Below are 27,513 nucleotides of genomic sequence, written 5' to 3'. Positions count from 1 at the left end.
AGGGAGAGAGGTGTGGGTATAAATACTTAAGCCCATCACCTGGCAGAGTTGGGCAACCCTTACATTTGGTTGACAGGATCTGATCCCGGGATCTGTTACCTCTTTCTTTTCTCCTAAGCAGGTAAAAAAAGCCTTTTTGCTAAATCCAAGGGAAAGATTGTGGTGATTTTTTCTATGTAAGTGTGGACAGAAACCTTTTTCTGAGCAAACCTCCTGAAAACAAACCTCTCAGAGAGGGAAACAGTTTTGATTTCAAATGACTGTCAAACAGATTCCTCCACTGGTGAACTCTGGAGCCATGAAAACATTTTTCTCCTCTCACATTTTTGTCTTGGATCCCTCAAATGCTTTGCACATTTTTTCCTGATCTGGAAACTCCTAAACTCTACTTCTTCTATCAGTGCACACTGTAATGAAACTTCTATTTGAAAGACTCGATGCTCTCGGTTTCTTGGATTTACGGGTAGCACTAGTCTGCTGATAATAGTTAAAGTGAAGTGTCACTGAAACAGCTGTGACTTTCAGCTGTTGCTGAGGCTAGCACGGTAGACTTGAAGTGTGTCTTTGAATAGTCTAGAAGCGCTTGATTTAGTCATGGAACTTGTGGAGCCATCTGTGAGGCATGTGATGCTTTGACCTTTCAGTGCACCAGGTGTCATCAATCAACTACACCTCAAGTTCTGACCTCTGTCTGACGGAGAGAGAGGTCAGCTATTCTGACTGATTCTGCAGCTGCAGCTCTGTTGATTCCAGCTATGCATCTAGACATTTTTGTTAAACCAAAAAGGGAGAAGGCCAACTATAGATGAACCATTTTTTAAGCATTAGCAATTTTGTGCTATTTTCAGTTTAAAAAAAGTTGATTTATTTGAATGTTTTATAGCTTTTTGGTACCAAAGTGCTTTATCTGCTATTGCAGCGTTGCTGGGCCAATAACCATTACTAAACAGACTAAACTTGCATTATTCTGAGGCTGAATGGAGTGCGAGAGAAGAGAAACCATTCATCATAATGTGCTGGAGACTGTAGCTCCCTGCAGAGATGGGAGGGGTGCAGTACAAGAGGGGGCACAGCCACACTATTAATAAGCTTCGCTGTGAGGGGGAGACAGGTGGTGAGACAGTCAGACAGGCAGGACAGCAGGGAGAAAAGCATGTACACTGAACAGCTGAGAGAGAGAGAGAGAGAGAGAAAAAATGAGACGTTGTCTCCTGTTCACCAGAAGACTCATAGATAAGGCACTTGAAAAACTAGGAGAAATACCAGACAATAAATATGGTATTCACTGGATCACTGCTGTGTTTTAGGCTGCTTTTTTACGTCGCTTCAACAAATAAACATTTTGAAAAATACATATTGTAGATTGTAAAACTAAAATCTCTATAACATTCTTCTGATTGAACACAAATCAGGAAGAAATGTGACTGCATAGACCTGAGTCGTTCCAGTTTCACCAAATAAGTCTACAAGCATTGCAGATTTTAAAAAATAACATATTTTTCTCATTTTTGTTCAGGTGGAGTAAGAATCGCAGCCATGGCGAAGAACTGTCATAATGACCTCAAGATGAAGTACTCCGTGGATGAGGAGTTCCCCGATCTGTCCCTGCACAACAACCACATGGCCAAGGTACAAAATCTACCCCGACCTTTTCTATCCATGAACAGTGAACACAAACCCACAACACACATCCTGCACAGGCACCAATAACTTGCAGCATGACATTGTGTTTTAGAAAGGCATGACCCTTCAAGTGTACAAAAATATTTTTTAATTGTTGCTTTTGGAACCAGAAGATGCTCTGATTGCTTACATCACTGACCTGCACTGGTTGTCATCTGCTGTATAGGTGCTGAACAAGGAGATCTATGGCAAGCTGAGGGGAAAGTCCACCCCAAGCGGCTTCACCCTGGATGACGTCATCCAGACTGGTGTTGACAACCCTGGTAAGAAGGAGCAAGTCATCAGCATAGATATTAACACAAACCAGCAAAGATAGGGTTTGAGAAGACATAAATTAACTGAAGCAAACACTATTTGTAACTAAATATGAGTTATGATTATTTTAGGTTATGATTATGGATGCTGTTAAACCTGACAATGATAGCATCCATCAATACCTCTAAGAAAACAGGACTTCTTATAAATTCTTTGGGGGATTTCTGTTCTACCCAGTCAGTTATGTCCAGGAACGAGAGGCATCCCTCCGTACATAACAATCTTCAAAGTTAGCAATGTTACTAACTTCCTCATCCTCCCTCTTGTCCCCCAGGTCACCCCTTCATCATGACCGTGGGTTGCGTTGCTGGTGATGAGGAATCCTATGAGTTCTTCAAGGATCTGCTGGACCCCATCATCTCCGACCGTCATGGCGGATACAAGCCCACCGACAAGCACAAGACCGACCTGAACTTCGAGAACCTGAAGGTGAGACCTGCACGATGGTATTGTTATAGATCAGCACAGCATTAAGCTTCCACACTAAATGAATGGCTGAATGAATGAATTTTAAGTTAGGTTCAATAATTTCCAAAATATTGTTACAGTCTTTAGAAACATTTTCTAAAGCAACAAGCTTAACCAAATTCAGTCCAAACCGTCATATGTAAAGCCAGCAAGTTTGTAAATAATAATGTGTGTGTTGTGTTTTCTGTCCTGCCTTCTTCTCTCAGGGTGGTGACGACCTGGACCCCAACTACGTGCTGTCCAGCCGTGTCCGTACCGGCCGCAGCATCAAGGGATTCACCCTGCCCCCCCACAATAGCCGTGGAGAGCGCAGAGGCATTGAGAAGCTGTCCATTGAGGGTGAATGTCAAACTATTGACAATAATGCCAATCTATCACAAGTGTTTGTAGAACGCAGGATATTATTTTCAGAGACTGACTTTTTTTCCTCTGTCTACCTTCCTCTGTTCCTTCCTCTCAGCCCTGTCCAGCCTGGAGGGTGAGTTCAAGGGAAAGTACTACCCCCTGAGCGGCATGACCGACGCCGAGCAGGAGCAGCTGATCAATGATCACTTCCTGTTCGACAAGCCTGTGTCCCCCCTGCTGACCTGCGCTGGTATGGCCCGTGACTGGCCCGACGGCAGAGGCATCTGGTGAGAGACACAGACACGCAGAATGAAAATGAAATTTGATTGCAAATTGGACTCTTTTGGGATTCCCCGAGTTTAGAGAGCAAAAAAAGATGATCACATATGTGCTATAATCATAATCAACTGCAAAAAGCAGATTTTATAAACGCATTCATACACACTCACTAAACAAACGACCACCATCTGAGCTAAATGCTCCCATCTGCCCTTCAACCTTTAACACTTTCACCATCTGTCTCCCACAGCTCTAATATGAAAATCCTGATTACTCCTGTTTTCAAACATTTGTTAAAGTGTGTCATGAATACCAAAGCACAGTGTGCACAGCTACAGCATACACTGCCCCTTACAGTAGCTCGACATCCTGTAAATCAACCACTGTGCAACTCAGACAATTCACATTATCAGAGTTTAGTATTTTGGCTTACATTCTAAAACATGCACACTGTCACTCACGCTTACTGCCAGAAACATTTCTACCAAATTGTGTTCATGCAACATTGTTGTATCAATGGCTGGCGAACATTTTGTTCTATATGTATATCATGTGAAACTGAGCTGGACTTTCTTCCTCCAGGCACAACGACAACAAGACCTTCCTGGTCTGGGTGAACGAGGAGGATCACCTGCGTGTCATCTCCATGCAGCTGGGAGGCAACATGAAGGAGGTCTTCAGACGCTTCTGCGTTGGCCTGCAGAAGGTAAAACACAAAACCATGCATGCATATTCATTCATTTTTTACCAACACAACCATAAGTCTGCACGCTTGGGTACAAGAGTTAAAGCCAATTCACCTCTTATGTGCAAAACAGCGTTCTATGGTTACTCTCTCTGTGCTGTAATTATGTAGGCTACATGGTGTAAATATTAAACCTTTTTTATATTGACCTTTCATGGCTGGGAAACAACTTCATGATGTTTAAGTTCTGTCTCCATTAGGTCTGGTTAGCATTTAGTGCCATGCGTCTAGTTATATTTTAACCACCATGCATTCATAATTTCACTTTTCTCTTTGCTGATCAGATTGAGGAGATCTTCAAGAAGCACAACCACGGCTTCATGTGGAACGAGCATCTGGGATACATCCTGACCTGCCCCTCCAACCTGGGAACCGGCCTGCGCGGTGGTGTGCACGTCAAGCTGCCCAAGCTCAGCACACACGCCAAGTTCGAGGAGATCCTGACCAGGCTGCGTCTGCAGAAGCGTGGCACAGGTACTAAAAAAAAAAAAAAAAAGCTCAACGCTAGTGACCAGGTAGTATTTTCAGAGGAGCCCCAAGAGCTGTAGTTTTAAATGCAACACAGCTGGATTATTATTAGCAAACAATGGATTACCTAATGGATCATTTCCACCAAAATATCCAGGGAGAGAAATCTTCAGGAAGTAGGCCAGTCGGCTTGAATTGTTTTCCCGCTGCATCTCAAGAACTGTGAAAATTAGATCCACTGTAAGGGAGGACTGTTTGTTAGACATACATGTATTTAATTGAAGAAACATGTTCATGTTCTCCAGAAAGTATCCATGTTCAAGGAGAAATACCTGCAGTATAAAGAGGACTCATTCTTCTCCCCTTCTTTTCCCTCCAGGCGGCGTGGACACAGCCTCTGTGGGTGGTGTGTTCGACATCTCCAACGCTGACCGTCTGGGCTCCTCCGAGGTGGCCCAGGTCCAGCTGGTGGTTGATGGTGTCAAGCTGATGGTTGAGATGGAGAAGAAGCTTGAGAAGGGAGAGTCCATCGATGGCATGATCCCCGCCCAGAAGTAAAGTGGACAGACAACCAATGACTGAATGACTGTCTTGTTTTTTTTTTTTTTTTATAAAAAAAATGAACTGGGGGTAGCCTTGTTGTAAAGTTATTTTACTGGTTTCGGCCACCTGGCTACCTTCTGCTTACTTCTTTCCATCAAGAAGACACTCCACTTTCCTCTCCGCTCCTTTCTTAACCTCATCTTTTCCTTTCCTTTTTTTTTTTCTTTGGCTCCTCATTTCCTGTCACTTTAACCATCTCTCATCCGCATCTTCTCTGTAACATCCTGGGATCAATCCATGCATAGTCTGGTCATGACTATGTATCCGAAAAAAAAAAAAATGTTTTTGATTGTAAAATATAACTGACAATTAAACCATGCCCCATGTAACAATCAAACCTCCTCTCTCATGTTTTCTTTATGGGAAACACACATGAATCTTTCGCAACTCCTCATAACAGATTGATAGTGATATGGGCTTACTGTACATGAACTCATACAGTACATTTAAGAGTAAACTAAATCCTTAAATATAAATATTTAAGTTCACTCGACACACATTATACAACAATTCAACAATAACACAAAGAAACTGGTGGGATGCCAGTCAAAGACATTAAATCCATCCCTGAGATAATAAAATAGACATGAAATACAAGGTTGAAAGTCTTTATTTTTGTGTCACACATTATTTCCTAGGAGACATGCAGGATTGCAGGTCGATCATTTCCATAATTTCAGCCCATAAGTTAAGTTTTCTTGACAACAGCGACAGCTTCAAACACACTATACAACAGAATTGTAGCCTTCAAGCATGGCCCTAACTGTTTCTACAGAACAGGTTCTGAGAGTGAGGCCCAGTTGTACACAAAAAATAAAATGCAAAAACTAGCCCTAAATCACAGCTTCACATTTTCAGACAGTGATGGATACCAGCTGCAGCTAAAATCTCCCATTAAACAGAAATTCCTGCAGACCTTACAGCGTGAAGATCCAATATCTGCTGTATGTCACCCAACATTTCCTTTTACATATCCGCGTTTTGTTAAATGCTGCATACTTCTAAAGTACAAATTATAACTGCTTGGCTTCATAAAATTACAGTACAAGTACAACAACCTTTTGATTTTGGAGTCGTCAGTGTCAATATATGATGAATGGAGCACTCTGGTAGTTTTGTTCTGTAAAGAGCAGCAAAGTGTTTTTATAAAAGAAAATTTAATTTCTCCAACATTCGAGGTCCCGTCTTGAACCCTTGCATGCTTTGAAATTATATAGTGGCTTAATAAGGCAGGAATCTGATTGGCTAACAGTCATACACCTTTTACAGTAATACTGGAATCTGATTGGTCAACATATCAGCAATACCAACAATTAAAAAAGAAATCAAGCGAGGGACCCTATTGAGCCGATGCCTATTCAAGTCTAGATTCTTGGCGTTGGGGCTGTATTGCACTACATTAGAGGAAGGGATGGCGGTGGCGTTCTGACAGACTGGGATATTGTTAAGTGCTACCAGTAAAACTCCACCTCCTCCATTTACTCTAAACCAGCATGAGCTACTGTAATCATGTGCGTGGGAAAAATGTGGAATCAAATTAGAATAAGTAGCTTGAAAAAGTAAAAAAATCACTGCTTTTACTGGTGTTCAAATCAACCAATGAAGGCTTTTTAGCTTCATGTTGGATTGGGTTTCTGAACGATGTCACAGTGACCTTGCAGGAAAAGGATGAAGATTTGTATTTTTTTGGATCATACCGTGTTAAATTTCCTTCACCTCAGATAAAAACTTGGATCAGTATTTAATGCAAGGGTTTCTTTGTTGAGCTTTTAAAAAAAAGAAGAAACCATTTACGGCAGAGATTTAATCTTATTAGTTGTCTGGGAACCCTGTGAAAGCATATGATATGGGCTGAACATTTTTATTTTGGAAAAAAAAAAAAAGTATAGTTTAGTTAAATGTTAAACTAACTTTATTTAATTAAACTAATTGATTGTTGTTGAATCAGCATGTATTGGTCTATGAAAAATGTACTCTGGCTGACCTGCTTTTCTAATCTTAATAGACAAAACCTGCTGAGTGAGAGACGATGTAAAGTGGCTTTTTTTTCCAGATAAGAAATTCAAAAACTAAAATAAATACGGGCCAGCTGAGACACCCTGTTGTGTAATAAAAACTCAAATCATTGTTCCTATTGGAGATCCAGTTTTTTTGTAGAAATAAATTCTACTTTGCACTTTAAACCAACTGAATGTTATGTCATTTGATTTTTTTAAAGAGTACTTTTGCTTGTTAATTAAGTTAGCACTGGACAAAACACTGGGCGAAGTAGAGTACATGTAAGGAGCAGAGCATACGCTCAAATGATCAGGTTCCCAAATACAACATATCAGCTGGGTCCTGTATTATTAGGTAGCTTTGCTCCTCTGTAAATACACAGTGGAGAATTCAGTATGGATGGCAGGCAGAGAGGCAACATTTTACCAGAAATGGTACGAAAAAATATATGTATATTAAAATCCCAACTGAGCTGTAAATGGGCGTTATCAATGGATGGGCAGAAAGGCCGCTATGCTTCATTCAGTCTGTCACAAGTCTTTGCATTTCTGCATGTCTCCCTCTAGAGGCCGGAGGTCAGACTGCAACCTCACTTCTGAAATATGTGACGTCTGCTTCAGAGAAACAAGATATCAAACTTCGGCCCATTTTTAAAAGCATTAAAGAAAGAAAATAAACTTAATACACAAAAAAATTTAAAACATTTCTTTAAATAGCAGCTCTTTAAAAAGGAATGACGACAACAAATATGACACAACAGGAATGACAATGTCAACAACAACAAATTATCAATCTTCCATCATTCTCAGCAAAACCATCCTCATCATCATCAAACATGAAATCGTGAAAGAGAGGAAAAAAAAAAGAAAAAACAGACTCCATGGGCTCACGTAATATGGAGGTGGTGGTGGTGTGTTTCAAGCAGGGGTCGTAGGTCACTGACAGTTCCATGGTCAAGGGTCATCATAAGTCTGCCGATGGCGGTCTATCCGTGTCTGTGCATCCGTTTGTCTTTTGATTGGTGGTCTTTGGCGGAGGCGAGGCATCGTTAGCCACTTCAGATGAGGTGGAGCCCCGGGAGGAAGAGGAGGAGGAGGAGGCGATGCTTTCTTCTTTGTTGTTCCTCTTCCTCCTCTTCATCCCTCCTCATTCATCAACCGGTCCAGTCTGTTATCAATCTGCCCCGCCTCCTGTCGCCCTCAGAGCTCCAGCTCCTTGGACACTTTGGTGGCGATGTCTCTAAAGGCTAACGGTGCCCCCCACAGGCGCTTGAACCTCACACCGCTGCTCTGGCCCAGCCCGCTGGGCAGCTGGCAGACCTCGGCCTCGAAGGCCACGCGGGCGCCGGCTGCTCCGTGGGTGCAGGAGAGGAGGAAAGGCCCGGCGAGGTGGACCTGGCAGCCGCAGCCCTGCGCAGCCTCCCGCAGAGCTAGCACCACCTCGGCCGGGTCGCGGGGGCTCCGCACCCTCACATCCCAGCCGCATCGGGGGGTCCGGGGCTCGACCGCTTTCTGATGCCCAGATAGATGGCGACTGAAAGGGGGTGGGTGGGGGAGTGAAGGGACGATGCAAACAGAGGATGGAGGAGGAAATGTAGGAAGATTTGAAATGAAAAAGGAGAGGGCAAGGTTGAGATGGGATGTTTACAGCAGGAGGGTTTAAAATGAAGGAGGAGGAGGAGGAGGAGGAGGAGGAGGAGGAGGAGGAGGAGGAGAGGTGTGAGAGCAGGAGATCAGATATGAATGTAGCGTGGATTTCAGTATAAATGGGTTTTTGAGATAAAGTGAGATGGATGTGTAAAGGTGGTGTAGGCAAGTATGGTTGTATGAATGTGAATGTATGAGGGGTTAGGGAAAGGGAGAGGAGAAGAAAAAAATATTAATATCATACATTATTGGATTTTTATATCTCTACATAGAAATCTAGGTCACAGATAGGTTTTCTAGTCCAAAACATCTCTTTTCTTTAATACTATACAATGGATGTACACAGGGATATGCAAATTAGGGCTGGACCAAATAGTTTGAAGCTTCGTCCATAACCTTAAAATTCTAATTCTAATTATTTGTCTGTCTGTCTGTCTGTCTGTCTGTTCATTTTGTTCAAACTCTGTATTTTTGCACAGTTGCTAAAATAATATTATAAGTAATATACTATTTGAGCTAGATTCCAGTGGTGGCTGCGTAGCATTTTTTCCCCGACTCTTGTCGTAATGTTGCTAGAAGTTTATTTCAAAATTTTTTTTGTCCTTATTGGATCAGCCTGCTGCCTACATGTATTTATGGTGACAAAACTAACGAGTTGTATTCATTGAAGAAAGTGGATTTAATAGAAAAAGACCAACACATTTAATCTGATGAATTAGTCGTTCAAGGCCTTGTTCAAGGAGGGGTGGTGTTGACGTCATAAACGACAAGATTGAAAATGCATTCGGAAACCTCACTAGAAGCTTCAAAAGTTAAAAAGAAAAAGACATTTGGTACAGCGCTAATGCAAATCCATTAGGTCAATCTGGAATTGACAATACAACTGTTTTGTTCCTGAATGAGAGTTTATAATGAAATGTATATAATTAATAACACTTAACATCAACTAAGACAACGATCTCAAAACATCAGCCTGCTGGTGTGGGAGGATAAAGAGTTTTAGGGACTGAGCTCTTGATACACACAAGACACACTGAAAGTTATTATAATTTCTTTCTGTGACGCGGTTCTATCCGCGGGGATCATCTACCACAAGGAGTACCATGGTCTGTTTGGCTAACGTTAGCCTGGTGCTGCTGGTTTACCTGCTGGTTTGAACCTGAGACTGAGACTGGACGGAAGCAGCTGAGGCTGAGAGGAAGTACACAAGACCTTTAGTAACATAAGGATAGGCTATAGACACGGATAACCCCGAGAAAAATACAGTTTAGATAAAATGAGAGAGCAAGATCACTACCAATATAAGCTGGGTCTGGTAAATGCTTTTGTTGCAACTTTTCATGAGAATTTTGGGACGTAACCCATAAAGGAAAGACATAACTTAGATTAAGTTATTTTTTCATAGTTCATTTCTGTTACAGTATTATGTCTTTAAGGTTCTAACCAGTGTCCCTAAAGTAATAATAAAGGTGACTTTATTTACATTGTTGTGTATGATTGTTTTCCGTGTAAAGAGTGAACACAAAATAATGGCTGCAGTTGTCTCCTATGAATTACATGAAATAGCAAAAACTTTTCATTCTAATTAGAACAGCACTGCCAAATGATAACATTCGTATCGTATCATAATTTTGCACTCAGTATTAGGGCTGCACGATATGAGGAAAATATGCGATATGTCATAACGTGGATTAATATCGTGATAACGATATTACTAAATAAACAGATAATAAAGTGCACTCAGCTCTGCATTTTCTGCTGCTTTCAGTATTCTGCTAAAATACAACAAATTGCATGTTAAATAAAAAACAAATGAAAGAAAATCGTTTCCAACATTCTTTTATTAGACGTTTTAACGTGAACACTGAATTGAATATAAAAGGGCAGCACTAAAAAAGAATGAGTGTATATGTTGGAGCCTTTCACGATGCGATGACGGTAAAAAAAAAAAAGAAAAGATACATTGTTCAGCCCTACTCAGTATGATGTACAATCAATAGAGCCAAAAGTTCCACAACGTATGATCATTTGACCATTTTGTGACACAACAACAATAAGCAGTTGCTTTTAGTCCGCGCTGTCTCATTTTAATTAATTTCCCGACATGATCGGGAATGTTGATCTACCACATTCAAGCCATCCAGCACTATGCTGCGCTTTAACAGCATCGAACCAGTAGTGTAAAAGGACTACCCCAGCAGCATGCAGCACACCGGCACAGAATGTAGCAGCCACGGACAGCGGCTCGGAGGTGGAGCTTGAACTTTCTCACTAGGTATACGGTGTTCATGTTGAGTTATTTTGAATGCACAGTTATTTATTTAATTAGCTTAGTTTATGGCCTAAATGCTTTTCATGCAGAATATGAACAGGCTTCCAGTCGTGCTGTGCTATAATTTAATTTTGTAAAAGTAGGCGATTACAAAAATTGTCAGGCTTATGAACACATATCCCCTTCCGCACATCATAGCTACGTCAGCTTGCTTAAAAAAAAAAAAAAAAAACCCTGATGTGGGTAGATATGTAGGCATGTAAAAAAGTGCATGTTTCATAAAATGACACATTTCTGCCTATTTGTTCTCATGGTTATGACTCATGTACGATAATTTTCCTCAAAGTTTTAAGCCTCTGGTACGATAGTTTAATATTTAATATATGGCAACGCTGAGCTGAAATACACAAGTTTAATATCCATAATCTGATTATTTATTCTTTCATTCTTGTCTGCAGCCATTGTGGTTACAGGTGTTTGATCATTTATAGCAATTGTACGTTCTTGATGAGAGCTTTCAAATCTATTTTACTGTATTTCCTTGTGTCCTCACCACATAAAAAAAAAAAAAAAAAAAAAAAAAAAAAAGAAAACTTTAATTAAAAAAAAATCATCACAAGTCGGCATCGAGAGTAGTACAATTCAGGATCTGTGCTGGATACGTAATCCAGTTCCCGTGTTGGATCACATGCAAAAAGTGTGACTCCGTGTAGACTTGTGATGTTTAGAAACTGATCAGAAGAAAACAGTCACACCTAAGAATGAAAACATTTACAGCTGCAGTGTGAACACAAACGGTTCACCATCCTTGTTAATGTATTTTACTCAGATTACAGGAATCAGATTTAAATGCTACAATTTAATTACCTTCAGAATAGTCAGGCTGACAATTAAAGCTTAGGTTAGTTCAACAATTTGGGAAATATTTTCTTTTCTTGCTGACTGACACCACTCTCGTGTCTGTAGCTGGTTATCTTAGCATAAAGACTGAAAACGGGAAAAAACTAGCCTGGCTCTGCACTGAGGAAACCAAATCCAAACTTCCAGCACCTCTAAAGCTCACGTATTTACACCTTACATCTTGTTTGTTTAATCTGAACAAAAACAGGAGTGTAAAAACGTCAATTTGCTGTTTTATTGAGGGTTATGTGCCGGCTTATTTCTTATGACCCCCCCATAAAATAGCCTTTGGCTGTTTTGACACACATATTTTTGAATTGATAAAGCTAGATAAAAAAATATATGTTTCTCGTCAAGACAGCAAATTAGCACATTTCCCAAAATGTTTAACTATTCTTTTAACAACAGCAGTAACGCCGTCATTCACGTGTAGCACACAAAACATTGTCTCTTATCTATAGCTTGAGGAGTTACCTAAAGGCATTTAAAAAGGAACAGATCACCCTCAAAATGGCCATTTGTATATAAATTACTCAGTGTTGCCTTGAATTCATAAAGAGACCTTTGTTGTTGTTGCATGCCTCCACGGTGAATGGAGAATAAAAAAAAAAAGGGAAAAGTCTTGATGAATTGAAGAAGTAGGGCCGTGTTTAACAACAGCAAAACTATATCACGCAACACTTCCATATAAACAGTCTCCCGGTTGCGCGGGCGCGCTACTTGTCCAGAATTGCACGGACAACAAGTGCACCTAGGCAAGCTTCTCAGACGAGTAGCGGAAGGGTTTTAAATAGTAAGGTTTTGGCGAGAATGCATGTGTTTGGGAAGTACTGAGCAGACAGCTGGATGAATGAGACTTTTATACTTTTTATTATACTGCACGGGTCGTGCGAGTTAGTAAATATAGTTTACAAACGATATAGTTTAGCTGTTGTTAAACTCGGCCCCCTATTACTTCAATTTATCACGAATTTTCTCCGTTTTGGAATTCCCCGTTCACCATGGAGGAATGCGACAAAAAACAAGTTTTCTTCATGAGTTCAAGGCAACACTCTGTGAGTAATTGATATACAAATGGTCATTTTGAGGGTAAAGTATTCCTTTAACATCCTTTAAGTACTTGATGGATAAATTATAAGAAAAAAGCAGGCTGCTTGTAATGCACACATGAAATTGAAGATTATTCTACTGTTGCACTTTGGCGTGTCAGTGTTGGAAAATATTGTAAATGTGAGCTCACCTTGTGACCGGAGATCTGCTGATTCTCTCAGGTTCGTCTGTGACCCTCAAGAGGAAGAAAAACGTATCTGTTAGGAATCAATTGTCCAGTCGAGTCTTTTTTTTTTTTTACACCAACACCCCCCGCCAGCTCCCCAACTTCCTGTTTTAATGCACAAATAGCTGCATGGCTAGGTCAGTCAATCCACGCCTATCACAACACAAAACACAACAACTCGTCTTCAAATCACAGATGGATCATCACCAACCTACACTCACCACACTGGAACATTGGATGGACGGGAAACAACAAAATGTCAAAGTCACTAACAAAACAAATGAGATGGAAAGACAAATGTAGAGGGAGTGAATCCAGAGCAGAGAACCAGGTCTGAATGGACACAAAACGCAGCGGTGGCCAGACTTGATTCACACACATATAAATCTGATGCTCATAAAAACACAAATTTGTGTGTTTAAAGAGAACACCAGCCTCATTTAGAGCAACAACAAAAAAAACATTTTACTTTTGCCTGTACTTGATTTTAACTGGTGTCCCAGTGTGGATTAATGAAGAGGTGGATGTAAGAATAACATCTGTAAAGCGTGGTTTCAAAGAGGCTACAGTGCCTCTTGGGATTACTTTCATTTCTTTCTGTGACTGTCAGTAGATTGATAACAACCAGTTGATATCAGATGTACATTAATTGATTTATTCTATGATTTATAATAATTATTTTTGACATGTGGTACGTTTTATAGAGTATTTGGAACTGCATTTCACAACTTTTGTTTGGCACCTTTTCAGTGTCACACTGTTATTTTTGTATGGTTTATGGTAAAAAAGGATAGTACTTTGCAGCTAAGTAATAACATGGAAAATGTTTATCTTCTACAATGATGAGAATAAAATGAAACATTGAACACATGGTTTCAATTATAAATGTAATTACTGATAATTACATATTGTACGATCACAAGATCCTGTAAGTACATAAACTGATAACACAAAGTAGATTTTAAAAGCCCCAATGGCCCGCTGTATATAGGCTCCCCCTGCTTCCTCTAGTTTCTCCCGTCAGGAATCTGAAAGTGAACCTGATTTTAATGGGCTACCAAGCTACATAAACTGGTGTTAGTGTCAGTTGTCTACCTCTTTCCTCACATCCATCATCATTTGGGTTACTTTGATTTGGTTAGGTTACATTTTTTCTTTTACTGCATTCATTCACTACTATTCTTACCATCCCTCCTCCTACATTTTCAAGTTTGACTGAATGTACATGTAGCTTATGTTCTATATGAAAATCATGTGGGATCTTCTTCCTCTTTCGTCCTTTCTTGAGGCCAATGGTGACAAGTCTAATCTTAGCAAAGAAAACTTCCGCACAATTTTTGCCTGAAGATGGACTAGTACCGAAACGTTGCCTACTATTAAACTATATATCATTTTTGCAAGTTAGTCAGTGTGTGGGAGTTTTCTTCTACTTTTGACCTGCTTGTGCCCCTCCGACGCACCTGTCTCATGTTGAAGATGTGCAAAGTATTTTTCTGTACTGACAAGTCTAATCTTCTAATCATATGTAGCTATGCAACTCTTTACTTAGAGAGTAGATTATTGCACATGACACACGGAAGGGCCATACACATCCAGGATGTATGAGCTCATGGTTGCTGCACGGTGCTTTGGGTTAACATATCTTCTAAAAGGACATAACAGTCTGCCAGGTACTATTGAGTTTAAGGCTACGTACTGCACTTGCCTGCATTGGCCACCAGGGGCTCCTGTTGTTATTTTCTGTGTCAACTCAGAGCTTCTTTCCTACCAACCTGGCAACCTGATTTCTATTCCAGGAACTGGGGTTGGCCTGGAGGAGCGAGCAGTAAGACTTGATTTTTTTTCTTTTTTTATTTACTGAAAATGAAACCTTCTGTAATATGACCCTGGCTCTGACTGAGGAGCTGTTGCAGGGCTTTAGGCTTTTAGATCTCAATACATGTTTTATGCGTCACCTCTCTGAAATGAGATGTATAGATCCCTGCTAATCCACAGAGATAAACACAGGGATCCTCCTCAGCATTTATGAATGATTATATATAAATTATCCAGCAGATATCTGGAGGGTAATTCCTGATGGCTTAAGAACACCAGACCTCATTCCAGCAACTCCGTTGGGAACATTTGACTCTTAACACCATTATGTTGCTGAAAGAACAGGTAGCTGTACGATTCTTTTGAAATCTTTGTACTCAACAGTAACTATGTCAATGTTTTGAGACTGAAGTGTCCAACCTTTAATATATTTAGGATTTAGGATGTAGTATGAAGTGACAGGCTGGACATACTCTTGTGCATTGAATTAGGGACTATCTGTGTATAATCTAGGGCTGGGTATCGGTACTTAATACTTTGAAGGTATCGTCCGAAATAAACCCAGTACCATGTATTATCAAAACTTCTCCAGTGAATTGATATCTGCATTCAATCCTTTTTGTATGATGGGTATCAAATGAAGTACTCTACTATATATTGCTATCACTTTAAGGGGACTGGTATTATTATTTAAACAATACCCAGCCATAGTATAAACTGTGCAGTATGTGTGCCAGATTGTGCAATCTGTATGAAGGATTGAGAGTGAGCGAGTGAGAGAAAGAGGAGCAAAATGTGTCAGAGTGAGAGAAGCTAGCAGCTGTGAAAAAGGACAATCGGCTTGTATCTTGAGGGAGAGCTGTTCAAGATCCCAGTATCTTGAGGGAGAGCTGTGTAAGATCCCAGTTTAAGAGAAGGATTAATCCTGGTTGCATAACTAATCCTGATTAAAAACGGCAGTGACGCTGGGTCGGTAAGTCAGGATGACTGGTGCAGGCTTCTTACGAGCATTTAGCTCTTGCAGAGGGCTCAGACACATACTGTGTACTCCTAATGTCACAGGTTCAAAGCTACAATAATGCAGACTCTTTTACAGAATTATTTTAACCCAGACATGAATCTTTAAAATGTTGAGGACAGGTCATTCAAGAGTGGAAACCGTTTTCTCCCCTGTTTTCTTTGTACTGCTATCGCGTTGTTACCATTATAAAACTGAAAGTCATAGCTCACCTGGCTTACTGTTACCACAATATTTCTGCTCTTTACACTGTCAATGTTGTCTATGTGATCACAACAGGTGGCGTAATCTAACCTCAAAACAGCTTTTCATAGTTTTATTAAATAGAGTCTGGTCTGACGCAATTTCGCAGATGTTTTTATGTTTAAAAAAAAGATCTTACTCTTTAACAGAAAGGTCGACCTCCTTAGAAATATTGTCAGACACTTAGAATATTAATCTGAGCCCGTCAGCGGCAAAACAAGCACTTTTGTGAAGGTAAATACAAGCTGCAAAATTGCCCTATTAACTTATATTGTAGCCTGTTTCGCTGCTGCCGACTGCAGCGATCTCGCTTAATACTGGACCAATGTCAAAGACTGTTCCCATCAATCACTTAGACGCAAAAACATAGGAAAATAGGGTTGAAAAAAATGGTAGTTAGCCTTTAATTGACAGATTAGACAATAAAAATCAGTTAATTGCACTAAAGAAAGAGATTATTTTATGATGAAGTATTTTTATTCACTCTTCTGCAGTCATTCCTTCAACCTACTCCTACTTCAGTTATACATTTTCTAAATTTCTTCAAGTGACATTTATCAGTGGATATCACCAGACATTTTGACTGCAACAGTATAAAAGAAAACCTTAATCAAAACACAATGTTGTGTGCTCACATTGCATTCAAGGTCTCTTAACACTGGTATAAAGCACTGGTCTCCACGCCTCTTTGACCACAGCTTTCCTCTTTATAAGACTGTTGTATGTCGGTGCAAAAAGTTGGCTCTAGAAAGAAGCCTTTGCTCTTTGATTCTGAAGGACTGACACCAAAAACTACACCTACTTTTGAAGGTTTTAGATCACTGAAACATTTTAAATCAAACTGGATATCTGGAAATGTGTCAAAGTTGTGCCATGATGTCTCTGTATTGCCAATCATTAACGGTAAAGAGAAATATTCGCCCCTAAAAAACAGTAATGCTAATGCACACTACATTACCAGTAGTAATGAAGTAGTTCACCTCAAAGACAGTGAGTCTCTCTCTCTCTTTATCACTTCTCTTCATCTTCTTACCCCCTACCTTTGTCCTGCATGAAACACAAATAAAGCACCATCCCCCCTTTTCCTGTCTGTCCTGGATCCTCTGCTCGCAGAGATCCCACAGTCCTGCTGTTTTGTTAACAGCATGGGCAAACATTTGGTGTTGATTACATGACTCAGACTTGTACAGTTGAGTTGCAATAAACTCACATACACCTGGCGACACACGCACATCTTCATCGTGTGTGACTAACAGACAACGCTAACATTCAAAGCGACTGTCTAGTAATAAGGGTAAACTTGGACACTTGCATCTAAAAAAAAAATCCCTATAAACAATAAACCAACTTCACAACCTTTTTGTCCCAGAAAAAACAAACAAAAAAAACCGGTTGTGCTATTGTTGGAAGCAGGTAATGATGCTGTGCCACCTACAGCCTCTAGTGAGTGCTCCAGCATAAAGCCCAGCCAGCAGAGACACAAGCAGTCCAGACAGACAGAGACATTCAGGCAGGCAGCTGCTGAGTTTCAAGTCACATAAACACCACAGTTTTGAGATAGAGCTGCTTTACAGGAAGAAATAATCTTGTAAACTGAGTCAAACCTTGACGACTGTCCTAGAAACTCAAGTTTGCTGGATAAGAATTTTGGTCACAGAATAAGCTGGGTTTAAACTGGGCCAGAGCTTAAGCTTCCAAGGCGAGGCTCCTAAATGTGCTCAGTCAGAAAGAAGCCTTAGTTTAGCCGCTACATTTCTACAGAGATGCTTTGAAGTCTGGAGTTTCTAACCCTAACCCACCGTTGTCAGTTTTACAATCAGGGTGGACATATTGACAATACCATAAGACGATAGCAATCCATTTATACGGAGGTAACTATCCCTTTAACATATGCAGTATATGGTCATACTGTAATATGAATGATTTATGGCAAATTGGCATTATTAGAATTTAAAAGATTTTTGCATCAATGTGATGACAAAACCTCGACAGGGTTTCTGCAGTGCTGCTCACCCATTTAAATTTCATATTTTAAAGACCTTTTTAACACCAAATAAAATGCAATTTAATACACGTTTCACAATCATACCAGACAGCATACCAGAAGTCTAGTTTTCTCTCAGACCAATTGAATTCCAATATGCTAAAAGGTTATTATGAACAACAGCAAAGAACGGCCCAACAACGGCAAAGAAAAACTGCCTACCCAAGCTTTAAGACCCCTTTCAATCAAGCGACGGTCTTTAAACCTTAGTCTCTTCTCGGTGGAAAAATGTAACAAAAAAAAGAAGAAAATAAACTTTGTATTTTTAAAGGAAAAGAGGTTCTCCAGTTTACATCAGTACAGATGGACTGTTCTCGATGCCAGAGCACCGCAGGTTAAATTTAACTCAAAACGCTGATTAAATTACTGCCTGTAGAGAAGCTCCTCTTCAGATAAATGTTTGTACAACTATCTCCAACCTTTGACAGACAGCGAATGAGGGGTAAAGGGAATGACAGGGCACTGGCAAGCAGGCAGACAGTCAGACAGACAGACAGACAGAAGCAGCCAGAAAACATGGGAAAGGAAGACTTACTAACTGTTTTTGTCCCCTGTGGGAGGGTGCAGCCCGACATGGACTTGTTTGAGCTCTGACGTTTAGAAGGGTCAAGAGTGACCCTAGGAGGAGAGAGGAAGAAGAGAAGGAGATGAAGAGAGGATGAGAGGAATGGGGAAAAAAGGAAAATTAACAGCAGAACGTCAGAGAGACATTGAACAAAAGAGAAAGCAAGTGAGGGGGAAGACAATATAGAGATGACAGACAGTAAGAAGCACAGGTAGAAGAGGCAGAGAAGTACAAATCAAACTGTATGTACTGTAGTTCAGGAAAAAACAAGGATAGAAGATTGGCAGGTGACTGGCAAGGAAAAGCAAAATTTGTTAAAGAATCAAACAAACAAACCAACAGATAAAGCAACAATAAGCAGCAGAGAAGAACTGACAGTGAAAGACATACAGTATGTCCACCTGACCAGCAGACCTGGGTCCAATAGGTTTGTTTGTACCAGCTTAGAGTCCCACCCGGGTGGGGTTAACTGCATCAGGTAAACAGCTGATGACAGAAGCTGAAAAGTGCACGTTACACAATTGGATTTTAAATATTTTCTTGAACTGAACATAATATTCAACTGCAGAAATGTAACCGGTTTAGATAGAGGGCTGCGACGGGATTGGGCCTTTTATTACTGGTGGCGGCGAGCGGTTAACATCACTTCTGCAGGATACATTTTTTTTATCCATTGACTTCCAGTAAACTATATGCTCCCTAGTTCCAAATGAAGTCAAATTTCTCATTCGCCTACTCTTTTTTCACGAACTCGGAGTTGCTCTTTTTCTCTCTCTGTGTATACATTTAAAGATCAGAAATTACCGTCCTTAATTCTAAACCCCCCAAATAAATGAGTTCTGTCAACGACACCAGTAGTTGTCTGTCTCGTTTGTCTCGGTTGCTAAAAAAAAACATAAAGAGGAACACAATCTGTGGTTTTATCCAATTAAGTTTTTAAATGTTTAACAAGATTTGTCTTTTCATATATCTTACTATTTCATAAGAGCTACATTTGTTGTTTCCCGTGGGAAGAGGCAGACCCATTTTCAATAGAAAATGTTGAAAAGAAATGCTGGCCTCTAGTCTAAACAAGTAAAACCCAACAGAAGTATTAATGTTGAAACACTATTAGACCCAGGTCTGAAGCCTGTAAAGCTTTATCATTCGAGAAGAAAGGCTGGTAGGTTAGTGCTGGTTAAGAAAGAGACGGTGAGAGTTAGCTAAATGATCATCATGGTACAGGTTTCTAGCAAAACAGCTACACTGGTCCAGTTACAAACCTATAAACATACAGGCTTTTACAGGTAGTCTGCTATCACTTCACCACATTTGGATGGTTAGCAGTAATCATCGAAAACATACAACCCTTAAAAGTACTTGGAAATTTCTGAATGAGCAAAAAAAAAAAAAAAAAAAAAAAACCTGCAGTTAAAGGTTAATTTGTTTCTTGAGTTATCGTCCTATCTCTTCCTGTTTTACCTACAGTCACACTTGTGCCTCTAAATAAAAAGTAAAACTCATCCTTTTTCTCCTGGCTTCTCCCCTTACCTGCGGGTCAACTTGGAGGTGAGTTTGCTTAGCAGGTTGGTCGTGGCCCGGGTCCTGGCGTGGGGCAGCGGGCTGGCATCATGAGACGGCGTTGGGGAAGCTGGGGGAGCATGGGATGGAGGACGACGGTCTCTGATCTGTCCTCCGTGGAAAGTGCTCCTCACCGTGGATCCCCTGGAGAGGCGGGAGGAGGGCGTGGAGGACGCAGAGGAGGTCCCAGAAGCACCAGCGATGCTGTGGGTTGAAGGGGAGGCGGGGGGCAGGCGATGGGATATGGAACTGTAGGTAGAGGAGGAGGAAAACCAAGAGAGGATACAAGCAATCAAGATCATTTCAATTCGCAAGTGCAAGAACTTGTGCAGGAATCACATATGCATTACATTATAGGACATCCTGCTAATTTCCAAAGTATTCAATATCTTTATATAATTTGTAATATGTTTTTCTAAACATCTAGGCAGAGGTCTTTTCAGTTTAAATATAATAAAAACATGCTGGCAGGTAACTTTACATTTTGTAAATTTACATTGTCATCACAGAAATGCAGTAACTGTTCAAATCAGCATTACATAAACAGGAACAAACTGCATATAAATACATATTTGGCATGCTAGTGAGTATTTAAAACACCAGGACAGTGTATTGAGTAAATCCCACACTGACTCAAAATACAGTGTCCATGTTTATTGTAAAGAAGGAACATGTCAACCAGTGCAATAGTGTACTCATTGATGTGTTTTTGGACAACAGCGGCACAGAGAAATATCAGGCTTTGGATACACATACAGTACAATACCGGTTAGTAGGATGAATCCTTGTTTTTTGGTCTTTTTATTGGATTTGCTGGCAATAAATAGTGTAGAGTATAGAATATTACCAACTTTTTGAGGCAAATTTATGATACGTTTGTTAAAAAATGTTCACAGTATACCAAGTGAATTAAGGTTTACTGTACTACCTCAGATACAAAAGCCAGTATTATATACACTGTATTTCTGGTTAAACATGCCTCTTTAATATGCCCCTAAATAATGGAAGGCAGGATCTGAGATATATATGCATTTGGTTACATGGCTTTAGTTTTGTTTACTTTTTGGACCACAAACATTTGCATGTGTGTAAAGAATTGTGTTTTATGATTACAAGTGCATTTAAGATTTGTAATACTTGTATAGCCTTAAACTGAGGTAATATAAGACTTTTTGCCAGACTTTTCAAGAAGCATGAATACCACGGAAAGGAAATGTAACAAGAGTGAGAAAGCCAGCTGCTCTTCACATCATGACCAACAGTTTTTCCTAATCTCTGAATGGACCCAAAATGCTCTCAATTCCCTTAGCCTTACACTTTGACACACACACACACACACACACACACACACACACACACACACACACACACACACACACACACACACACACACACACACACACACACACACACACACACACACACACACACACACACACACACACACACACACACACACACACACACACACACACACACACACACACACACACACACACACACACACACACACACACACCTCTGACTGGCTGGTGGCCTGAGGCTGCTTTACATAACGCTCTAGATAACACTGGCACACAAGGTTCAAGTGGGGCAGAACCATTAAACGAATTACGTTGAAGCGCAGCCGTTGCAGAGCAAAATCGTTTAACATCAATGTGAACTATATGCCTACTGCAGCTAACACCAGGGATGGAGGGGGGGGGGCACACCAGGGATGGAGGGAGGAGAGGAAAAGAGAAGAGAAGGGTGGAGAGGCTTGAGAGATGAAGAGTGAAAAAATGGTGAGTGGAGACAAGGATTTAGAGAGGTAGAGTTGGTGCAAAAGTGGGGAATAAAAGCAGACTCCCTTTAACAGTCAACACCTGAGATTTCCGTTTTAAATTTATACAGTTATTATTTTCCTTTTCTGTTGCAGCACGATGCTTATAAAGGTTATGAGTATAAATCATTTACAGGACAGTAAAGAGGGTTGAGACGATCATCAGGAATGACACTTTTAGATTTAACGATCCAAGCGCACGGCGTGAAGCGCCTGGTGCAGGTGTGTTTAGGACGTGTCCAAATCCACTTTTGCTAGTTTGACGGCGGAAAAAAGGGTCCGTGAGCCGGACGCATGGTTCACAAGGGTTGTACTTAGTGTCTCTTTAGTAATTCATAGGTGTTTTGGGCGTAACATGCAATAAACCAATCAGAGATCATCTCCTAATCCCTTTAAAAGCCAGGCGCGTTTGGACCTTGGTGCATTGCTGTTATGATGGAGGATTTGCACCGTGATATTTTTATTTGTAATATTTTGCATGTGTGTGTGCTGCTGTGCTTCCCTGTGTGTGTAACAACCATAGTTTGCGCGTTTTGTGCATAAGCCTAGGCGCATTTTACAAATTTGCTGTTAAAATAACAATGAAATGCTGCGTTATTGGCAGGTTTTTGTTGGTCAATGGCGCGATCACTTCCCGCTGCCTCAAGATAGCAACACGCCATGAATTCACCTGAATACACCTCCCTGTAAGACCAGCACGCCCATGTTAATTAAATTACATGAATTTCAGAGTTCAACAGTATTTACATAAAAAGTAAACTTCAGTTAGTTTAGTAAAAGTACCTCAGCAGGATATTTGGCCCTTGGACATCAGGACTGTGTATGTTTGTCTACATCAAACTGTGCTTTACAATGTGTTATCTTACTTGCAACAACAGTATGTCTTGGCATGATGTCATTTATCTTCTAGTGTTATCATAGATTAGTGTCTGTGTGTGTGTAATAAGAGTATACACTGCAACGTGTGTTTGATACACCTGTATGTTTTATACAAACAAATATGATTAACTACAGTCAGACACACGCTGTTGTGTACATAATGTTTTTTGTGCCTCTTGTGTACCTTTAACTAAATGTGACTGCGTGTTTGTGTCGATGCACGTGTTTGTCCCATCATCCACTCTGGCATGGCATCACATCGACAAGGCCTCTGAGGCAAATGGAGGGTTACGTTGGCACAATGCCAGTCCTCACTTCACCCTGCTGCTCTCTCCTGCTCAATTCCCCTTCTTCTTCTCCCCTCTCTTTTTCTCACCCTTTCTTCTTTTGACCTGTCCCTCACCACCACCTGTTAAATCACAAAATGGAGCGGCAAAGGTGACTCTGTGTAATGCCTGAATGTAATAGTGTTGGGTGTGAGGTCAAATCAAAACGGAGGGGGCGAAACACAAACGGTCTCTAAAACTCCAGTGAGTCAGCGCTCCGTCGAGAACACTGTTTGAGCTTTCTTTGGTATCTAACCAGGCATCATGGTTGGTCAACATGACCATGTTTGTGCAGTGTATTGACTCATGTTCAACAATGTTCTATGTCTTTGTGCAGCTTTAACACAAAGTTTAAAAAAATACATATTTGTACATTCACACATGACTCAGTCCTGTTTCTCTTTGCTGCTTTCAATGAATTCTTGAAAACTCTTCAACTGTCTCTCATCCATTTGATAATTTGAAACACCCTCTGCCTGACCTGCCCAGAGCCCCCCCCCCCACACCAACCCATCTGTAGCAGGAACGTTTTCTACTTGAGGTCAGACGACAGACAGGAACCTTCTGGCTCTTCCTCAGAGAGTGATAAAGAGAAAGTGGGATGAGAAACCGGTCAGCCAGAATGAAAGTGAGAGAGTGACCATAGGGAGACAGGGAGAGGGAGAGAAGAGAGAATGTGGATGCCATGCTCGGACACTGCCAAGCAGACAACCATCTGTCACTGGATACACATACAGTACAATACCGGTTAGTAGGATGAACCCTTGTTTTTTGGTCTTTTTATTGGATTTGCTGGCAATAAATAGTATAGAGTATAGAATATTACCAACCTTTTGAGGCAAATTTATGTTACATTTGTTAAAAAATGTTCACAGTATACCAAGTGAATTAAGGTTTACTGTACTACCACAGATACAAAAGCCAGTATTATATACTGTATTTCTGGTTAAACATGCCTCTTTAATATGCCCCTAAATAATGGAAGGCAGGATCTGAGATATATATGCATTTGGTTACATGGCTTTAGTTTTGTTTACTTTTTGGACCACAAACATTTGCATGTGTGTAAAGAATTGTGTTTTATGATTACAAGTGCATTTAAGATTTGTAATACTTGTATAGCCTTAAACTGAGGTAATATAAGACTTTTTGCCAGACTTTTCAAGAAGCATGAATACCACGGAAAGGAAATGTAACGAGTGAGAAAGCCAGCTGCTCTTCACATCATGACCAACAGTTTTTCCTAATCTCTGAATGGACCCAAAATGCTCTCCCACACACACACACACACCCCTTTATCCTCTCTTGAAGAGACAAAATGTATGTGAGACAAACACTCTGGACCAAACACTCTCTAAGCTCTGTGCAGAAAGAGACGAGCTGTACTGTACCAGTGGAACACATCTTTACAACATTCCTTCACACTGTATTTATTATGAATATGTATGCGTTTCCTAGATTGGGTTAAATATGATGCAACAGGGCAATTCACGTTGACACAATCTTTTTCCTAACCCAAACCTAAATCCTAAACCTAGTCTCAACTCTTGGAGGTCCTTTAGGGAGTTTGGATACAAGATAAGGTTACATTTAGAGCTGGCACAAAGTCAAAACCGACCCCCTGTTTGCTCTTGGCTGTTTGAACTGGCGCTATATACTTGTGGTGATGCTGAAACCTTCAGTATCACTTTTGATTTGCTTATATATGTGTTTATATGTGCTTCATGACCACTGGCTGTGATCTTCAAATTCTACAAATAAAGCAAGAAAAACCGCTGTCTTTTGTTAGGGCTGGGCAATATACCGATATTATATCGACATCAACATATGAGCGTTGTCTTTTCCTGGTTTTAAAAGGCTGCATTACAGTAAAGTTATGTAATTTTCTGAACTTACCAGGCTTACTAGCGGTTTTATTATTTGCCTGTTCCCACTTAGTCATTGTATAAACATTATTGGTGATTATTAATCAAAACTCTCATCGTGTCAACATTTTGTGAAAGCACCAATAGTCAACCCTACAATATCGCCGCAACATCGACATTAATGTATTTGGTCAAAAATATTGTGATCTTAGATTTTCTCCATATCGCCCAGCTCTACCTCATGTTGCATTTGAGAAAAAAAAAAAAAAAAAGAGTTCTATCAAAAAAGAAGAAGAATCACCAAAATGTCCACACTTGTAGCGGTGAGGGCACTTTGCTCATCTTTTACAGTACATACAGTATACAGCTCCTCTCACCTGTTTTCCTTGCCATTTTGCAGCAGTGTGTGTCTATCAGTGCTGGATCGGTCTGTACACACATATGTGTTTCTTCGAGTCATGGCACTGGCAGGGACGTTATTCTGGAGAAAGAATCAGAAATCCAAAATCATATGAATGTATGATCTTGTCAATTGTCTGTTTTAATCTGATGTGGCGGGCGAAAGGAGTTTACAACACAATGAAAGAACATTTATTATGTCTGATAATTTACGTCACAATATTTGTACTGTTACGGATTGCCATGTCAAATTCCTGCGTGTCTGCTGATGCATTTGGCGAATAAAGTGATTCTGATTGAAAAGCCCTAAATTAAAAAAAGGCTTTTATAGAGTTAAAAAAGTAAAGACTTCTCTTGATTGTTTGACCTCAGACAGTCATGTGTTCTGCCTGTAGCTCCCATACAGAACATTAAAGAGTTAATCTCAGGTTAATCTGGCTGCTGTCTTCAACTCTTTCAATTCCCTAGACTGACCCACTCATTAGCTTATTACACAACAGTTCAATATTCTCCATATTGTCCCTGCTGCGTGAATCTACAGTTTGTTATTCATCTATGTTTGCAAGTGTTTTACAGTTAAACTCTTCTCTAATTTGTGAAGGACGTTGCAGTCCCTATAATATCCTTGTCAGTGTAGTCTAATCTGAGTAAATGGGATTAGGATTAGATCGAGGATTCTGCCATCTGTACCTGTTCTATTGATAACGGATTAAAGGTGACAGATGTCTGAATCTGGATGATTCATCACACACACAAAATATCATTTTAGCCTTACTGTGGTTGCGGTAACTTCCTTGCGCCGGTCAGGTATCTCTGCCTTATTTGGGTTATGAGCAGAGCTAACCATGGGACTGGAGGGGGTAGGGATGCTACGAGAGCCAACGGTACTGGTGCTCGGCTTGCGGCTTGACAGCCGCTCCTCCTTCAGGGCTGCACCTTCGCCTACACCACTGGGACTCCGCTTAGGGTTCGTCGACCCTGGAACCGCTGGACCACCTGAGAGATAAGATACCAAGTTCTCAGTGAGGTAGATTTCTGTAGCCCTTTCAACATTTGAGAATGTATTAAACCAACTCGAACTTATCACAAAACGTCAATGATCTCGCCATTTTGCCTTACAGAAGTCAGAGTGTCGTCTCTGGCGGTGGTAAGTGGAGGCGCTGCGCTGCGCCTTGTGGCCAGAGGAAGAAGAAGTTGCAGCGGAGGAGGAGGAGGAGGATGATGTGGGGTGTTTGCTGGTTCCGTTGGTGATGGTGCCGGGTCGGACTCGAGCTAGACTCAGACTGCTAGCTGACCGAGACTCCGTGCCGTCCGTCTGAGAGACACACAGACACAGAAAAAAAAAAGAAAAATGTACACTACAAACGGCTGGAGACAGACATTGATTACACTACTTACAATTTATCTTCTATTCAACCCAGGGCTATAAACAAGACCATGTTAGGCTAGTACAATGAAATCCCAAAATTTGCAATATGAACTGTTGATGACACCCTCTCCATCCTAAATCTGATTCCCATTCTGTGGTATTTCCTTATTTTGTGATATTTTATGTAGTATATGAGCTTATCTGGCAAAAGTTATGACGTACACGGTCAAACAAATGCATAAACCATTACCTCATATTCCACCTAAATACAAAGAAAGCTGCAAAAAAACAAACAGTTGATACACTCACCTCATTCTTGCGTCCCAGCAGCAGGTATGTGGCGGTGACCTCATTGTACTTCTGACTAGACAGTGAATCTCTGATCTCATCTCTGGTGAAGCCCATCCCAACCATCACATCTGGGACGAGACAAATGAACAAAATGAAATTACAAACATTGAAATTAAAGTTCCAATAGCAAGTGACAAGCTACACAGGAATAATGCAGGTTGACCTGTACAATTATTATTATGTGCTCTGCTTGATGTGAACCTTCAGTGCTAGTAGAAAATGTCTGGAGCACTATTTAGGTCATCTTAAGCTTTTAGGA

The 27,513-nt window shown here is 40.5% G+C and overlaps 2 protein-coding genes across 4 annotated transcripts in view; one reads left to right on the top strand and one right to left on the bottom strand.

Annotated features, from left to right (window-relative positions):
• Positions 1–17: 17 nt before the first annotated feature.
• ckmb (creatine kinase, muscle b) lies at positions 18–5,243 on the top strand. The gene is made up of 9 exons (XM_028572879.1): positions 18–121; positions 1,517–1,629; positions 1,850–1,946; positions 2,273–2,427; positions 2,673–2,805; positions 2,927–3,098; positions 3,673–3,796; positions 4,120–4,309; positions 4,683–5,243. The coding sequence occupies exons 2-9, from the start codon at positions 1,537–1,539 to the stop codon at positions 4,859–4,861; spliced, it is 1,143 nt and encodes a 380-aa protein (XP_028428680.1). The 5' UTR covers positions 18–121; positions 1,517–1,536; the 3' UTR covers positions 4,862–5,243.
• Positions 5,244–5,498: 255 nt separating this feature from the next.
• Positions 5,499–27,513, bottom strand: part of mark4b (MAP/microtubule affinity-regulating kinase 4b) — a 62,438-nt gene continuing 40,423 nt past the window's right edge. The window contains exons 12-18 of one of the 3 annotated variants that reach the window (XM_028572876.1): positions 27,213–27,322; positions 26,654–26,849; positions 26,310–26,530; positions 25,513–25,616; positions 20,214–20,492; positions 12,963–13,007; positions 5,499–8,437 (exon numbers count right to left, since the gene is read on the bottom strand). In XM_028572876.1, coding sequence (XP_028428677.1) covers positions 8,104–8,437; positions 12,963–13,007; positions 20,214–20,492; positions 25,513–25,616; positions 26,310–26,530; positions 26,654–26,849; positions 27,213–27,322 — 1,289 coding nt within the window. In that variant the 3' untranslated portion in view covers positions 5,499–8,103. Of the gene's footprint in view, positions 8,438–12,962; positions 13,008–18,380; positions 18,737–20,213; positions 20,493–25,512; positions 25,617–26,309; positions 26,531–26,653; positions 26,850–27,212; positions 27,323–27,513 lie in introns of those variants that run through there. The other 2 variants (XM_028572878.1, XM_028572877.1) reach the window with 2 other exon arrangements.

Source organism: Perca flavescens, chromosome 3 (assembly GCF_004354835.1).
Source record: "Perca flavescens isolate YP-PL-M2 chromosome 3, PFLA_1.0, whole genome shotgun sequence".
Lineage (NCBI taxonomy): Eukaryota > Metazoa > Chordata > Actinopteri > Perciformes > Percidae > Perca > Perca flavescens.
Note: the sequence above shows the minus strand (reverse complement) of the source record. Positions and strands in the feature narration are given on the sequence as shown.